Genomic DNA, 17,172 nt, shown 5'->3' with positions numbered 1-17,172 from the left:
ACTATTTCCCAGGGCAGAAATGACTAACACGAGGGGTCATAGTTTTAAGCTGGTTGGAGGAAAGTATAGAGGGGATGTCAGAGGCGGGTTCTTTACACAGAGAGTTGTGAGAGCATGGAATGCGTTGCCAGCAGCAGTTGTGGAAGCAAGGTCATTGGGGACATTTAAGAGACTGCTGGGCATGCATATGGTCACAGAAATTTGAGGGTGCATACATGAGGATTAACGGTCGGCACAACATCGTGGCTGAAGGGCCTGTTCTGTGCTGTACTGTTCTATGTTCTACGTTCTAAGCTCTTTTTCTAAGCATTAGATCTGAGCACTTCCAAAAACATCAGTGACTTAAACTAAATAGCCAAGCAAGCCAACTGGTAGAATAGGGCGGCACAGTGGTTAGCACTGCTGCCTCACAGCGCCAGGTTCAATTCCCGCCTTGGGCAACTGTCTGTGTGGAGTTTGCACATTCTTCCCGTGTCTGCGTGGGTTTCCTCCGGGTGCTCGGGTTTCCTCCCACAGTCCAAAGGTGTGCAGGTTAGGTGAATTGGCCATGCTAAATTGCCCGTAGTGTTAGGTGCATTAGTCAGGGGTGAATGTAGGGGAATGGGTCTGGGTGGGTTTCTCTTCAGAGGGTCGGTGTGGATTTGTTGGGCCAAAGGGCCTGTTTTCACACTGTCGGGAATCTAATCTAATATTTGCTGAAATGTTTACTTCAAGATTCACGATCCAGCCTGGGAAGATGGAAAGGGAGCAGAAGCAGGTCCTGTTCAGACCAACAGAAGGACAGTTTAATTTTGAGTCTCCAGGCCATCAGAGCTAGAAAAAGCCTTAAGATGTTTTAGCAGTCCAAGCACACGGGGTTGGGAAAAGCCCTGAGTTTTTAATTTAAAGATACAATGAGTTCGCTTGTATCCCTGGGAGAAATGGAGGGAATCACATCTATTGAATGTACACATATTTGTTGAAACAAGAAACCTAAAGTATTCGATATGATTTGATTTATTGTAGTCACATGTACCTAAATAAAGCGAAAAGTTTCATTTGTGAGCAGTACACGCAGATCATATTAAGCAAGGACATACAGATCATCCTATGATCTCTCGACAGAGTGAAGTATACAGGTTATACTGAAGAGGTGCATGGAGCAAGGGCAATATTAATAAGATCAACATTATTTGAAGTTGGAGATTCCATTCAACAGTCTAATAGCAGAAGGGAAGAAGCTGTTCTTGAACCTATTGGTGCATATGTTCAAGCTTCTGTATTTTCTGCCTGGTGGAAGAGGTTGCAGGAGAGCATTACTGGGGTGGGAGGGGTCTTTGATGGTGTTGGCAGCCCTTCCGCAGCAACAAGTGTAAATGGAGTCCATGGATGGGAGATTGACTTCTGTGATTATCTGGACTGTGCACGGAGCCTTCTGTAGTGTTTTAAGATCCTGGTTAGATCGGTTGTCTTTTCAGATGATTATGCACCCAAATAGTGTGCTTTCTATGCTGCATCTGTAAAGGTTGGGAGAGTGCTTATGGACATGCTGAATTTCCAAGGCCACCTGAGGAAGGAGAGGCATTGTTGTGTCTTCTTGACCATCATATCTACTTGGGAGTCCAGGACAAGTGGTCAGTTATCATCACTCCCCTGAACATGACGATCTCAACCCTTTCAACCACTGCTCCATGAATGTTGATCAAGCATGCTCACCACCTTTCTTTCTGAAGTCAATAATCAGTTCTTCTATTTTACCAACATTGAGAGAGAGGCTATTATCACCATGACACCAAGCCATTATAGAGGTTTATAAAATCATGAGGGGCATGGATATGGCAAATTGACAGGTCTTTTCCTCAGGGTGGAGGAGTCCTGAACTCAAGGACAAAGATTTAGGGTGAGAAGGGCAAGATTTAAAAGGGAACTAAGGGGCAACTTTTTCACCAAAGCGTGATGTGTGTATATAGAATGAGAGGCCACAGGAAGTGGTGGAGGTTGGTACAATTACAGCATTTAAAAGGCATCTGAATGAATAGGAAGGGTTTAGAGGGTTATGGACCTTGTGCTAGCAAATAGCACTAGGTTAATTGAGGGTATCTGGTCGGCATGGACAAGTTAGACTGACGGATCTGTTTCCATGCTGTACATCTCTATGACTCTATGATTATGACTCCATCTCCCTTCTGTATTCTGACTCATTGCAGTTTGATATTCATCTTACTACAGTGGTGTCATCAGCAAACTTGTAGATGGCTACACAAGTTATGGGTATAAATGGAGTACAGTATGGGGCAGAAATTGCATCTTGGGTGAGTGGGTGGGGGGAGCCTTCAGTTTTGGAGGATATCGTTGAAGAGGTGCAGTCATCTATCTTCACTGAGAGGTGGGTTAGTAAATTTGCAGATGACACAAGGTTGGAGGTGTCATCAATAGTATAGAGGGCTACTGCAGGCTGCAGCATGACAGACAGGATGCAGAGCTGGGCTGAGAAATGGCGGATGGAGTTCAACCTGGATAAATGCGAAGTGATGCATTTTGGAAGGTCGAACTCAAATGTTGAATATAGGATTAAAGACAGGATTCTTGGCAGTGTGGAGGAACAGAGGGATCTGGGTGTACAAGTACATAGATCCCTCAAAGTTGCCACCCAAGTGGATAGGGTTGTTAAGAAAGCATATGGTGTTTTGGTTTTCATTAGCAGGGGGATCAGGTTTAAGAGCTGCTAGGTTTTGCTACAGCTCTACAAATCACTGGTGAGACCACACTTGGAATATTGTGTCCAGTTCTGGTCGCCCTGCTATAGGAAAAATACAAAAGCTTTGGAGAAGGTGCAAAGAAGGTTTACCAGAATGCTGCCTGGACTGGCGAGCTTGCCTTATGAAGAAAGGTTGAATAAGCTCAGACTTTTCTCTCTGGAGAGGAGGAGGAAGAGAGGAGACCTGATCAGGTATACAAGATAATGAGCGGAATGGATAGAGTCAATAGCCAGAGACATTTCCCCAGGGCAGGATTGACTGGTACGAGGGGTTATAGTTTGAATATATTAGGAGGAAGATATAAAGGAGATGTCAGAGGTAGGTTCTTTACTCAGAAAGTTGTGAATGCATGGAATGCGTTGCCAGCGGTGGTGGTGGAAGCAGAGTCATTAGGGACATTTAAGGGACTGCTGGACATGCACATGGATAGCAGTGAGTTGAGGGGTGCGTCGGTTAAGTTATTATATTTTAGATTAGGATTAAACCTCAGCACAACATCGTGGGCCAAAGGGCCTGTTCTGTGCTGTACGTTTCTACGTTCAATGTTCTAGATTGTTAATGTATAAAGTGAAAAGTTGTGGTCCCAACATTGAGACTTGCGGAATACCTCTTGTCACTGGCTGCCATCCTGAGAAGGTCTCTCTTATCCCCACTCTCTGCTTTCTACCAGACAGCCAGGCTTCTCTCCATGCTAGCACCTTGCCTCTGACACCATGGGCCTTTATCTTACTCAGTATCCTCCTGTGTGGCACATTGTCAAAGGCCTTCTTGAGGTCCAGGTAGATAACATCCATTAGCTCTCCTTGAGCTAACCTGCTTGCTACTGAGTCACAGATGTCCAACTCGTCCATGTCGACCAGCTATCCTAACCTAATCTAGTTCCATTTGCCAGCACTTGGCCCATAACCCTCTAAACCCTTCCTATTCATATACCCGTCCAGATGCCTTTTCAATGTTATAATTGTACCAGCCTCCACTACTTCCTCTGGTTGCTCATTCTGTACAATCACCACGCTCTGTATGAAAAAGTTGCCCCTTAGGTCCCTTTTATATCTTTCCCCTACCCCTTTCCATTGCTAAACTGAACATAACCAAATTATGGTCACTCTCTCCAAAGTACTCACCTATCACTAAATTAAACACCTGGCCTGGTTCATTATCAAGCACCAGATCCAATGTGGCCTCTTCTCCTGTCAGGCCTTTGACATACTGTGTCAGGAACCCCTCCTGCACACATTGGACAAAAACTGATCATCTGACATACCAGACTTCTAGCATTTCCAGTCAATGTTGGGGAAGTTAAAGTCCCCCATAATGATCACCCTGTTCCTTTCACTCCTACTCAGAATCGTTTTGCCAATCCTCTCCTCCACATCCCTGGAACTCTGCGGAGGCCGATAAAAAAACTCCCAGCCATGTGAACTCTCCTCTCCTGTTTCCAACCTCAACCCATACTACCTCAATGGACGCGTCCTCATCAAAAGTTCTTTCAGCCATCGTTATACTGTCCTTGACTAACAAGGCCACACCTCTCCCTCTTTTACCGCCTTCCCTGATCTTGATGAAAGATCTAAAAGCTGGAACCTGCAACATCCATTCCTGACCCTGCTCTATCCATGTCTCTGAAATGGCCACAAATCTAAATCCAAGGTACCCATCCATGCTGCAAGCTCACCTACCTTATTTTAGATACTCCTGGTGTTGAAGTAGGCACACTTCAACCAGCTTGCTATCTGCCAGCATATTCCTGTGACCAGGAAATCCTGTCCATGCCCTCCCTACTTTCATTTTTTTTCCAATCACAAGAACTTTCATTCCAGTAGATTGGTTTAAATATATATACTGAGCTCCAAAAATGAAAGGACAGGACCTAATCCATTGTGTAAATGAATTCTCTTTTGCAATAGTTTTAGCATCAAATCAAATCTAACACAGATATCATTATCCTGGACTTAGACTCACGCAGAAATTGCACAAGTCCCCCATGGGTCAGAGGCCCAACCATCTTCAGATGCTTCAACTATGATCTTCCTTCCATCATTAGATCAGAGTGGGAATGTTTGCTAATGTTTGCACTATGTTCAGCTCTATTCATAACTCCTCAGATGTTAAAGCAGTCCATGCCTGAATGCACTAAGACGAGACAATATCCAGGCGTCAACTGACAAGTAGCAAGTAAATTTTGTGCCGCACAAATGCTAAGCAATGACCATCTCCAACAAGACAGAATCTACCTATTACCCTTTGATGTACAAAGATATTGCTATTGCTGAGTACACTACCACCAACATCCTAGAGGTTGTCACTGATTAGAAACTGAACTGGACTAGCCATTTATATACTGTGCCTATAAGAGCAGGTCAGAGGCTGGAAATACTGCAGCCAGTAACTCAAGTCTTGACTTCCAACTATCTGTCCACCATTCAAAATGTACATAAATCAGGAATACGATGGAATACACCCCAGTTATCCATTCGGGTGTGCTTCACCAAAACTCCAGAAGCTCAAAACCATCCAAGAACAAAGAAACCTACTTGGTTGGTACCTCACCAACCACCATCTTCAATTTTCATTACCTTCACAATGATTGTACCAACCACAAGATGCATTAAACAACTCACCATGGCTCCTTTGACAGCTCTTTTCAAAACTGTGCCTTGACCACCCTGAAGGACATAGAAACATATAGAAGATAGGTGCAGGAGTGAGTCATTCGACCACTCGAACCTGCACCATTACTCAATATGATCATGGTTGATCATGAAATTTCAGTATCCAGCTCCCTCTTGAATATATCTAATGAACTGGTCCCAACAGCTTTCTGTGCGAGAGAATTCCACAAGTTCACAGCTCTCTGAATGAAGAAATTCTTCCTCATCTCAGTTCTAAATGGCTTACCTATTATTCTTAAACTGTTATCCCTGGTTCTGGGTTTCACCAACATCAAGAACATTCTTCACTGTCCAGTCCCATTAGCATTCTATAGATTCCTATGATATTTCCCCCCCCCCACCATTCTTCTGAATTTCAGTGAGTACAAGTCCAGTTAATCAAGTCTTTTTTATGCTTTAAATATTCATTTAGTATCTCACCCATCTCCTGTGGTTCCACACACAGATGACCACGTTGATCATTAAGGGGCACTATTCTCTCCCAAGTTACTCTTTTGCCCTTAACGTACTTAAACAATCACTTTGGATTCTCCTTAACTCTGTGTGCCATAGCCAACTCATGTCCCATTTTCCCCTCCTAGTTTCACTCCTAAGTATACTCCTACTGCCCTTATACTCTCTAGGGATTCACTCAATCCCTGCTGTCTATACCTGACATTTCCACTTTTTTTTTGACCAGAGCCTCATTTTCTCTAGTCATTCAATATTCCCTAAATCTACTAGCCTTTCCCTTCATGCTAACAGGAATGTACTGTCTCTGATGGACAAGGGCTGCAGATTCATTCGAACACCACCAAATTCCCCTCCACATACTATTCCGGCTTGGAACTATATTGCTGTTCCAAAATCCTAGAACTCCCTTCTTAAAAGGAGTGGAGAGTACCTGCACCTCAAACATTACAGCAGTTCAAGAAGGCATATCACAATTCCACTTTCTGAAGGGCAATCAGAGATGAGCAATAGGTGCTACCCTGGTCAGGAACACCCACATCACATGAAAAAGAACCTCTTCTTTCATGTATATGCAGTATATGTAACTATTTGCATTAGAAAGCAGTCCAAAGATGTACGTCCCAAGCTATTAGATAACATGAATGCATAGAGAAACAAGAAGAATAATATAACAATAAGAAACTGAAATAATAAAGCATGAAATACCAGTGTAGACGATGGGATTATAACACCTTCTTCAAAATGCCGATCCCACCTTTTGTGCCAAAATGATTTATTACAACATAAATGTCAACTGTATGATTTGAAAATTCCATTCAACCACCAGTTATCATCTACGTTGGCTTCGGCTTCTGCACTGTTAATTCTGAAGAACCCAAAGGATCTGTACTTGGCCCCCTCTCATGTTTCACTTGCATCAATCTAAGCCAATATAGTCCTCAATAACCACCTATCATTGGCCTATATTGCTGTCAATCAACTTCAAAACTCTCATCCTTATTTTCAAATCTCTTCATTAGTTTGTCCTTTTCCAATCTTATGACTTACTCCAACCCAAAAATCCTCAGTGATCCTTTCAATCCTCTGGCTTTTTCTCCATTTTAATTTTAAGTTGCTCCACCAATTGACAGCTATCCCTTCAACTGCCTGGAGTTCCAGATTTTTCTCCCTGAACTTCTATCTCAAGCTTTGCGCTTCTTCCTTCAAGGAGCTCCTTAAAATTTATCTCTTTGACCAATATTTTTGCCACCTATCCTAATATGTTATCTGATTTGGTGTCAAACCTTATTCAAAAGTTCTGTGAAATGCCTAGGAATGGTTTACAAAGCTATTGTATAAATACAAGTTGTTGACATTCAAGTTAGCATTGCAGTATTAAGGATAATCTATAACTATTCTTCAATTGATATATATATAAGCTGACTATACACGTTTATAGTATTGCATTGCTTCTATTTTTATATTTCAGTTTCTTCAGAAATTAGGAGATGAAAAAATTGGCATGCAACAAAACTGCCATGCACCAAAGCTCCAGACTGCACAGCGAAAGACTTAATTCTTTGATCTGGAAAACATTTGTTTGGTGTATAAATACACTTCCTCTAAAATTAAGAGAATTTTGAAATCAGTGAGAGAAAAAAATGAAATTGTTTGTTTTCATTCAACGTTTGTATAAAATGCTATATTTACATTCTACAGCTTATGATACTCAGGAAAATCTGATCCAATCAGATGCCATCATTAACTACAGGGAGAAGTAAAATATGCACAATGTAGTAGAAACCTGTAGGAAGGTCGCCTGGATAGAATTTCTCTCCGTTTTTGAGAGTCAGTCACAACCTCGGCAGAATCACCAGACTCATCTGTTTCTGCGATAGTAGCTACCTATAAATAGAAACATACAATATAACATTAAAATTAACTAGTAAAATGAATTTTTGAATGGTTTTTAGAAACACAATATAACCATATCATTTTAATTCCAGCTAACTGAAAAAAACATTCACGTTGTACCCAGTTCAAAGCAGCAGTTAAATTCTGCTCAGAAGAGAGACCAAACTTGTTTAAAATTATGCCCTTTGGACAAAATGTTTATCTTAAATGTTTTATATTAATCATAAATAACAAAGTTAAACTATGAAGCTGACATTATCATAACATACACATCAAGAATATACATTTTTGTCTAACCATATCGGGATATGCTACATGACAAACACAATGTACATAGGGAAATCCTGTTCCTTGTTTAACAGTTCCTGTCTAAACCAGAAATAAAATTGTCGATTAGTGAGCTCGGGCAGAAGGTAGGAGTGCAGCCGACTTGAACTCCGTATCATTCGTGATGAGGAAATATGAAATAGATACTGTTGAAGTGTTTCTTTAAACATTAAATAATTACTATAAAGGTTATCGATGAGGGATGATGGTGGTTGTCGACATTAAGGTTCAGGGTTTGATAGGTTGGATATAGAGATTTGTTCTCTATAGGGAAACTAAAACATAACATAAAGATCCAAGAACTGGAGTAGGCAATTTAGCCCCTTGAGTCTGCTCTGCATCAATACAATCATGACTGATCTCATCTCAGCCTTCTTGTGTGCTCTCCATAACCCTTCAACTCATTACTAATTTAAAAATTGTCACTCTCCTCCTTAAATTAATCAGTCATACCACTCACTGCACTTCAGTGCGGAGAATTCCACAGATTCATAACTGTTTGAGAGAATGATTTCTCCTTACCTCTGTTTTAAATCTGCTATCCCTTATTCTAGAGCTACAACTTCTTGTTCCGGGTTGCCCTACAAGGACAAAAGTACATACTACAAACGATAGTTATCAGTAAATGTGATGTGGAGTTTGGGCAAAGTTTCATAACAAGCAAAAGAATGGTAAAAATGCAGAACTTGGCCACCATAGGAGAAGGTGAGATGAGTAACTGCAGACATGGTTAAGGGAAAGCTAAATAAAGTCAGGAGAGAAAAGATACAGATGGATATGCCGATAGAGCTAATCTGAAAGGGGTCTGGAGGGTCTGTGCAGGGCAAAAACATGTGTCAATGACTGGCCTGTTCTGGATTGTGAGTTCCATAGAACTCCAATCACTTGTATGTATACTAAGTGGAAGTCCAATGTAACATGTTTCAAAATAGCACAAATCTGTTTATGTCATAGTGGTCTCATGACTCACAGTCCGTTATTAGCCTGATCCAACCAAACCAACTTCTGTCTCCTCCACCAGCGCCACCACCACCCAATCTCCTTGCCTCAACTCTTCCCTCGCTTCACTTTTCTCATTTTTGCTTCTTCATGATGTCAGTCTATAAGCCAATCATCCCAAGTGTCTTCACAGAGACACAATCAGCAACAAATGTGACAATAAGCTTGGTCAAACAGATGGGTTTTAAGTAAGGTCTAAAACAAGAGATGGGACTAATGAAGCAGAAGGTTCAAGGCAGGAATTCCAAAACATTGTGCCTGGGCAACTAAAGACATAGATATCATTGGTAAAGGGAAAGAAAACTTCACAAGCAGGCCTGAGGAACTGAAAGGGTTGAAGACCAGACTAAAGACAAGGGGAGATGAAGTCATTAAGTGGTATACACGCAAGATGAGAATTCTGAAGTTTAAGCATCAAGGAACTTGAAGCCAATGTAATTTTGGATAAACTAAACTTGAGACACCATGGGTTTAGGAGACTGTTTAAGATAGTAAAATGTCAGAATTGACATACAAATGTCTAAAATAAAGACAAGCAGAAAACAATCCATTCAATACGACATGTCTAATTTGGTTGTGGCCTCAATTCTACATTCCTGCTTACCTCTGATACCCTTTGATTCCCTTAATGGTCAGAAATCTATCTAACTCATCCATACAAATATTCAATGGCCCCACCTCTCTGCAGCAGAGAGGTCCACAGAAGAATATACAATGTTAAATATGCCACATACATAATAAATCATTCCAAAAAGAGCTTGTCCAATAAGACAAGTGTGATCAAATTATACCAGTGCACAAGTTTTATTCTTAATTTTTACAAAAGGCAGAACATTACATTCATATAATGCTTTCCCAACTTGAAGGTTTTCCAAAATACTTTATGGCCAATGAAGTGTAGTCACTGTTGTAGTGTTGGAAACAGAACACACAATTTCCATACAAGAAGGTTCCATCAACTCAGATGAAATGGGTTAAAGACCAGATACTCTGTTCTCATAGAGGTGTTCAGAAATAAATATTGACCAAAACACTAGGGCAAATCACCTCCTTTTCTTTCTTAGCATCTCTTTCATCCAGTTAAGGATAAGTATGTTTTAAAAAGTAGGATTTTTCTTCCGGCATGCTATTCAGCAAATGCAGAGAATGATAGTTGCTTTATGCACAACACACAACTAATGATAAGGTGACCTGTACTTTGAGCAGTTTATAGTATGTTCATGTATCGTGTCATTAAAGTCTGGAAATTGCAAATATAGATATCCCTGATAAAATACCTACAACGCAAGAAGATTTCCAGATTATTTGCACTGTTTGAAAAAGGAAAGAGAGAGTGGAGAACAACAGACATGTTGACATCAGAGTAGAAAATATTAAATCTACTATAAAGGTTATAATTGTGATAAGGGAAACAAGCCAACAGGCAACAAGTCCAATAACAATTCTAAATTTAAGCCTTTGGAAATATAACCAGCAGGTGATGTAGCAGTGGGAGACCATTTGAGATGGTGATCACAAGACAGTTAGATTTAGCATCCTTTTGGAAATGGGCAAAGAGAACAGCAGTAAAAGTTCCAAACTGAAGGAAGAAAGTGAACTGGATAGATACTTGTAGGAAACTTAGTGGCAAAGTGGGAGGCACTCAAAATGTGAAATTCTATGGCACTGATCTTCAAGCCTTTTAAGCATAGGATTACTTTTTGACTTTAAGTGCAATCCAGGATCTACCCTGAAGAAAATGTAGAATAAAGTTTATTTTTCAGTCCAGTATAAATTTAAGACCAAGTATAGATAATTATTAATTTTGTCCTCTATACACCTTATAGTCATAGAGATATTCAGCATGGAAACAGACCCTTCAGTCCAACTCGTCCATGCCAATCAGATATCCTACTGCCATTTACCAGCACTTGGCACATATTCCTCTTAAACTTTCCTATTCATATACCCATCCAGATATCTTTTAAATGTTATAATTGTGCCAGCCTCTAACACTTCCTATGGCAGCTCATTCTATACATGACCACCCTCTGGATGAAAAAACTGCCCCTTAGGTCCCTTTTGTATCTTTCCCCTCTCAGCTTAAATGTATTTCTTCTAGTTTTGAACTTCTCTACGCTGGGAAAAAAACCCTTGTCTACTTACCCTATCCATACCCCTCATGATTTTAGAAACCTCTATAACGTAACCCCCTCAGCCTCTGACGCTCCAGGGAAAACAGCCCCAGCCAATTCAGCCTCTTCCTATAGCTCAAACCCTCCAATCCTGGCAACACCCTTGTACCAAATCTCAGTATGACACGTGTACAGTAACTGTACATTATCTGCCAGTGCCTTGATGTCTGGGTTGGAGCTTGAAATATGAGTCGTACACATCCTATCAAATGGTTATCTATGAGGCAGGTGTGGTACTTCAACTTGATTATCTTCATTTGAGAGCACTACCTCCTAAATCAAAGGAAGTGTTCACTTTGAAGCGCAGGATGGTAGACATGGATATTTGTCTCTGTTGACAAGTCCACAAAAAATGCTGTCCTTCAATCTGACTTTCAACTCATTCTTTGCATAGAAATTATCTCTGCATTAATTCCACGGCTTTGAAAAATCAAATCACATAGAATTTAGTTGCCAACCTACCACTGTCTACTGGAGGGAATGGATTTGAGTTTGAGACAAATATTGGCAGTACATTAGCTCAATGGTTAGGACTGCTGCCTTACGGCACTAGGGATTTGGGATCGATTCCAGCTTTGGCTGACTCTGTGGAGTTCGGTCGTTCTCCCAACGTTTGCATGTATTTCCGCCGGGTACTCCGGTTTCCTCTCTCAATCCCAAAATGTGCAGGTTGGTAGACTGGCCATGCTAAATTGATGAAGGGCTTTTACCCGAAACGTCAAACTTCCTGCTCCTCAAATGCTGCCTGACCTGCTGTGCTTTTCCAGCAGCACACTCCTGATTCTAATCTCCAGCATTTGCAGTCCTCACTTTTGCCTAAATTGCCCGTAGCGTCCAGGGATCTGCAGGCTAGGTGCATTAACCATGGGATATGCAGGGTTTCAAGAACATGGCAGAATGTCTTTGAAGGGTCAGTATGGACTCAGTGGGCTGAATTTCCTGCTCCCATATTGTAGGAATTCTATGAAATTTGTTCCATCATAGCTAATTACCTGTTTAATTCCACTAACTTCCTCAGCATAACCACAGACTATGCTAACTTTTCCTTACAGTTCACAATTCAGCTCATTCAGTTTTGATGATGTGTTTGCAAGGAGCCTTAAGTCAAGCAACCTCGCACTGTCTGACTGCTCACAGTGCGCTTTGTTCCTTGATTCGAGAAAAGAAATGATTCAGGTATCAAGTGTAAAAATCTTTGGAGGGCTTTCCCTCAACTTAGGAGAAAGTGAGGACTGCGGATGCTGGACATCAGAGTCGAGAGTGTGGTGCTGAAAAAGTGCAGCAGGTCAGGCAGCATTGAGGAGCTGGAGAATCAACATTTCAGGCAGAAGCCCTTCATCAGGAATCCCTCAGCTCAGTGATTCACATTTGCATCGAGAATTAGTTCACCATAGTCAGCACTGAGTTCATCGAAAGATGACTTAAATAAGGAGTGTTGCTATTGCTCTAATCCATTTTATAACCTTAACAACTTTCATTTCATAAGAAAGGCCCATAACTTTACTCACTTGCTGGTGGATTATATAGTGGTAATTCACAAAGAAAGGGGAAAATCAGGATCATTCCTGCAAAATGCAGAAAATATCAAATTTCCAACATTGACTCGGACTCCCATAGTGCCAAGAGCTTAGAAGGAGCAGAAATTGTTAGGTGCGTCCATGAGCGTTTCTTGAAACTGTATGTACATAACCCAACTAGGGAAGGAGCATACGAGACCTGGTACTGGGGATTGAGTCTGGCCAGATGATTGAAGTTTCAGTAGGGGACCATTTGGGTAACGGTGATCATAATTTGATAGAAGTTATGCGTATGGATAAGGCTGGTAGTCGGGCACAAGTGGGAAAGCGGGGGAGCGGGGGCTAATTCTAACAGTATTAGGCAGGAACTGGAGAAAGTAAACTGGGAATGGCTGACTCGTCTGACGTGAGAGTCTTTTAAAGGCCAGCTGATCAGAGTTCAGTACATACGCGTACCTGTGAGAACGAAAGATAAGGATCACAAGATTTGGGAACCCTGGATAATAAGAGAGTTTAGTAAAAACAGAAAAGGAAAGAACTTAAACAAGGAATTAAGAGGGCTAAAAGGGCAATAAAATGTTCTTGACAAGTAGGATTAGGAATCCCAAAGCATTTCATATGTGTGTTAGGAGGATAGCTAGAGAAAAGGTTGGTTCACTCGAGAGCAAAGGAGAGAATTTATGTGCGGAACCAGAGGAATTGGGTGAGGTATTTACAGAGTTCTTTGTATTGGCATTCACCAAAGAGGAGGACATGAATGATGGTAAGATTAGGGAGGGGTATGTTGATATTCTCGGGCATGTCGATATTAAGGGGGTAATGGTGTTGAGGGCCAGATTGGAATCTATGACAGAATATTGTGGGAGGCAAGGAGGAGATTGCTGGAGCCTTGACAGAGATATCTGTATTATCTTTAGCCACACATGAGGCTCCAAAAGAGTGAAGAATAGCCAAGGTAGGGCAAAAGGAATAATTCAAGATATAATGGCCAGTGAGCACTGGTTGAGAAGTTATTGGAGAAAATGTTAAGGGAAAGTAATTACTCGAATTCGGAAAGTAATGGACTTACTAGGGAGGTGATGGTATTATCACTAGACCATTAATCCAGAGACCCTGCTAAAGTTCTGGGGATCCAGGTCAAATCCTGCCCAGGCAGATGGTAGAACTTGAATTCAATAAAAAAATCTGAAATTCAGAGTCAATTGATGACCATGAAACCACTGTCAATTGTCAAAAAAAAATCTGATTCGCCAATATCCTTCAGGAAAGGGAACTGTTGTCCTTATCTGGGCTGGCCTATACGTGATTCCAGATCCACAGCAAGGTGGTTGACTCTCAACTGCCCTCTGAACATTAGGGACGGGTAGTAAAGGCTGGCCTATCCTGTGACGCCCGCATCCTGTGAATGAATAATTTTAAAAATTAGGGATAGAAAGCATGACTTTATAGGGAGGTGGTTTTGTCTCACAAATCTGATTGAATTTTCTTTTGAGGAAGTGACAAAGATAATCAATGGGGGTAGGGCAGTGGGTGTTGTCTACATCAACTTCACTAAAGCATTTGACAAGGTCTCTCATGGTGGGCTGATCCAGAAGATTAAGTCACATGGGATCCACAGTGAGATGCTAAGTTGGATACAATATTGGCCTGGTCATAGAAGAGAGCAGGTAGTTGTGGACAGACATTCTTCTGACTAGAGATCAGTAACTAGTGGTGTTCTGTAAGGATCAGTGCTGGAACCTCTGTTGTTTGTAACATACATTAAATAATTTGGATGAAATGTAGGAGACCTGATTAAAAGGTTTTTACAGGACAAGAAAACTAGTGGAGTCAAAAAGACTGGTGCTGAGAAAGCACAGCCAGTCAGGCAGCATCCAAGTAGCAGGAGAGTCGACTGAGCATAAACTCCTCATCAGAAATGTGGGGGTAAAGGGAGCTGAGAGATAAATGAGGGGGGGGGGCAGGTGGTGGGAAGGTAACTGGGAAAGTCTTAGGTAGATGAAGGTGGGGGGGTGATGGTGATAGCTTGGATTAGATAGATGGGAAGGAAGATGGACAGGTAGGTCAGTTTGAGAGTGGGGTTCCGAGTTAGAGGGTTGGATCGGGGATAAGGTGGGGGGAGGGAAGAACAGGAAACTGGTGAAATCAACATTGATTTAATGTGGTTGGAGGGTCCCAAGACGGAAGATAAGGTGTTCTTTCTCCAGTCGTCAGGTAGCTAGGATTTGGCCGTGGAGGTGATCAAGGACTTGCATGTCCTTGGCGGAGTAGGAGGGGGAGTTGATGTGTTCAGGGTTGTTTGGTGCATGTGTCCTGGAGGTGTCTACTGAAATGTTCTGCGAGTTGGCATCCTGTCTCCCCAATGTAAAGGAAACCACATCGAGAGCAACAGACACAGCAGGTGAGGTGTTTGGAGGTGCAGGAAAATCTCTGCTGGATGTGGAAGGATCCTTCGGGGAGTTAGATGGAGGTGAGGAGGGGGGGGGAAGAGGTGTGGGTGCAAGGTTTACACTTCTTGCGATGGCAAGGGAAAGTGCCGGAAGTGGGGTTGATGGGGGGAGCGTGGATCTAATGAGGGAGTCGTGGAGAAAATGATCTCTGTGAAATACTGAAAGGAGTGGAGAGGGAAATATATCTCTGGTGGCGTGGTCTGACTGTAGCTGGCAGGAATGGCGGAGGATGATGCATTGTATCTGGAGGTTGGTGGTGTGGAAGGTGAGAACCAGGGGGGTTCAGACCTTGTAATGGTTGGAGGGGTGGGGTTTAAGGTCGGACATGTGGGAAGTCGAGGAGATACACTGGAGGGCATTTTTGACCACGTGGGAGGCTATCTGGTCATCCTGGGAGTAAGAGATAGCATTTTATTGGGGGGGCAGTGTGGAGGTAGAGGTTGTAGAATAATATTGCCAGGGTGGGATGGATCTTTCAGAATTTCTGTATTTCACAGATCATTCCCTCCGCAACTCCCTCATTAGGTCCACACTCCCCCCACCAACTCCACTTCTGGCACCTCCCCTTGCAACCTCAAGAAGTGTACACCCTGTGCCCACACCTCCCCTCTCACCTCCATCCAAGACCCCAAAGGATCCTTCCACATCCAGCAGAGATTTTCCTGCACCTCCAATCACCTCAACTACTGTGTCTGTTGTTCTTGATGTGATCCAGGTAGCTGTGGGAATCGGTGGGTTTGAAGTAGATGTCCATGTTGAGTTGGTCACTAGAAATGGAGATGGGGAGGTCCAGGAAGGGGAGGGAGATGTCCAAGATGTTCCAGGTGAACTTGAGGTCAGGGTGGAAGGTGTTCATGAAGTTGACGAACAATTCAACCTCCTCATGGGAGCACGAGATGGCTCCGATACAGTCATCGATGTAACGGAGGAAAAGGACCACAATTTCCCCTCCCACGTGGTCAACAATGCCTTTCAGTGTATCTCCTTCACTTCCCATATCTCCGCCCTTGAAACCCACTCCTCCAATTGCAGAACCCCACTGGACCACACCTTCCACACTGCCAACCTCCAGCTACAATGCATCATCCTCTGCCACTTCTGCCAGCGACAGTCAGACTCCACCACCAGAGATATATTTCCCTCCCTGCATTCCGCAGAGACCATTCCCTCTGCAACTCCCTCGTCAGGTCCACGGTCCCCATCATGCCACACAATACACTCTTGGTACCTTCCCTTGCAAGAGGTATAAAACCTATGCCCGCAACTTGCCCCTCACCTCTATCCAGGCCCCAAAGGATCCTTCCACATCCAGAGAAATTTTCCTGCACCTCCAATCACCTCAACTACTTAAATGAATTGAATTTATTGTCACGTGTATCGAGGCACAGAGAAAAGCTTTGTCTCAAGAGCAATACGGGTAGATCACACAGTTAAATAGCATGGATAAGTATATAATAGATAAACAGTGGCAAAAACCAAAACACAAGTACAGGCGAATGCTAAGAGTTTGAGAGTCCATTCAGTATTCGAACAACAATAGGGTAGAAACTATTTCAAAACCATCTGGTGCATGTGTTCAGGCTTCTGCACCTTCTCCCCGATGGTAGAGGTTGTAGAAAAACATTGTCAGGGTGGGATGGATCTTTGAAAATGCTGACGGCCTTTCCTTGACAGCAGGCCTGGTAGATGCATTCTATAGATGGGAGGTTGGCCTTTGTGATTAGGTAAAAACAAGGACTGCAGATGTTGGAAACCAGAGTCTAGATTAGAGTGATGCTGGAAAAGCACAGCAGGTCAGGCAGCATCTGAGGAGCAGGAAAATCAACGTTTCGGGCAAAAGCCCTTCATCAGGAATAGAGGCAGGATGCGCTGCAGAGTGGAGAGATAAATGAGAGGGGGGTGGGGATGGGGAGAAAGTAGCAGAGAGTACAATAGGTGAATGGGGGTGG

At 42.5% G+C, this 17,172-nt stretch overlaps 1 protein-coding gene across 4 annotated transcripts in view; it reads right to left on the bottom strand.

The window, feature by feature from the left end:
- Positions 1–17,172, bottom strand: part of LOC122550087 (cAMP-responsive element modulator-like) — a 144,029-nt gene that overhangs the window by 69,158 nt on the left and 57,699 nt on the right. For all 4 annotated transcript variants that reach the window (XR_006311740.1, XM_043690639.1, XM_043690638.1 and 1 more), the window contains one exon: positions 7,647–7,747. Coding sequence is in view for 3 of the 4 variants with exons in the window: in XM_043690639.1 (XP_043546574.1) it covers positions 7,647–7,747 (101 nt within the window). In the remaining variant the exon portion in view is untranslated. The remainder of the gene's footprint in view (positions 1–7,646; positions 7,748–17,172) is intronic.

This window comes from Chiloscyllium plagiosum, chromosome 5, assembly GCF_004010195.1.
Source record: "Chiloscyllium plagiosum isolate BGI_BamShark_2017 chromosome 5, ASM401019v2, whole genome shotgun sequence".
In the NCBI taxonomy this organism is placed as follows: domain Eukaryota; kingdom Metazoa; phylum Chordata; class Chondrichthyes; order Orectolobiformes; family Hemiscylliidae; genus Chiloscyllium; species Chiloscyllium plagiosum.
This window is presented reverse-complemented; position numbering and strand designations above follow the sequence as displayed.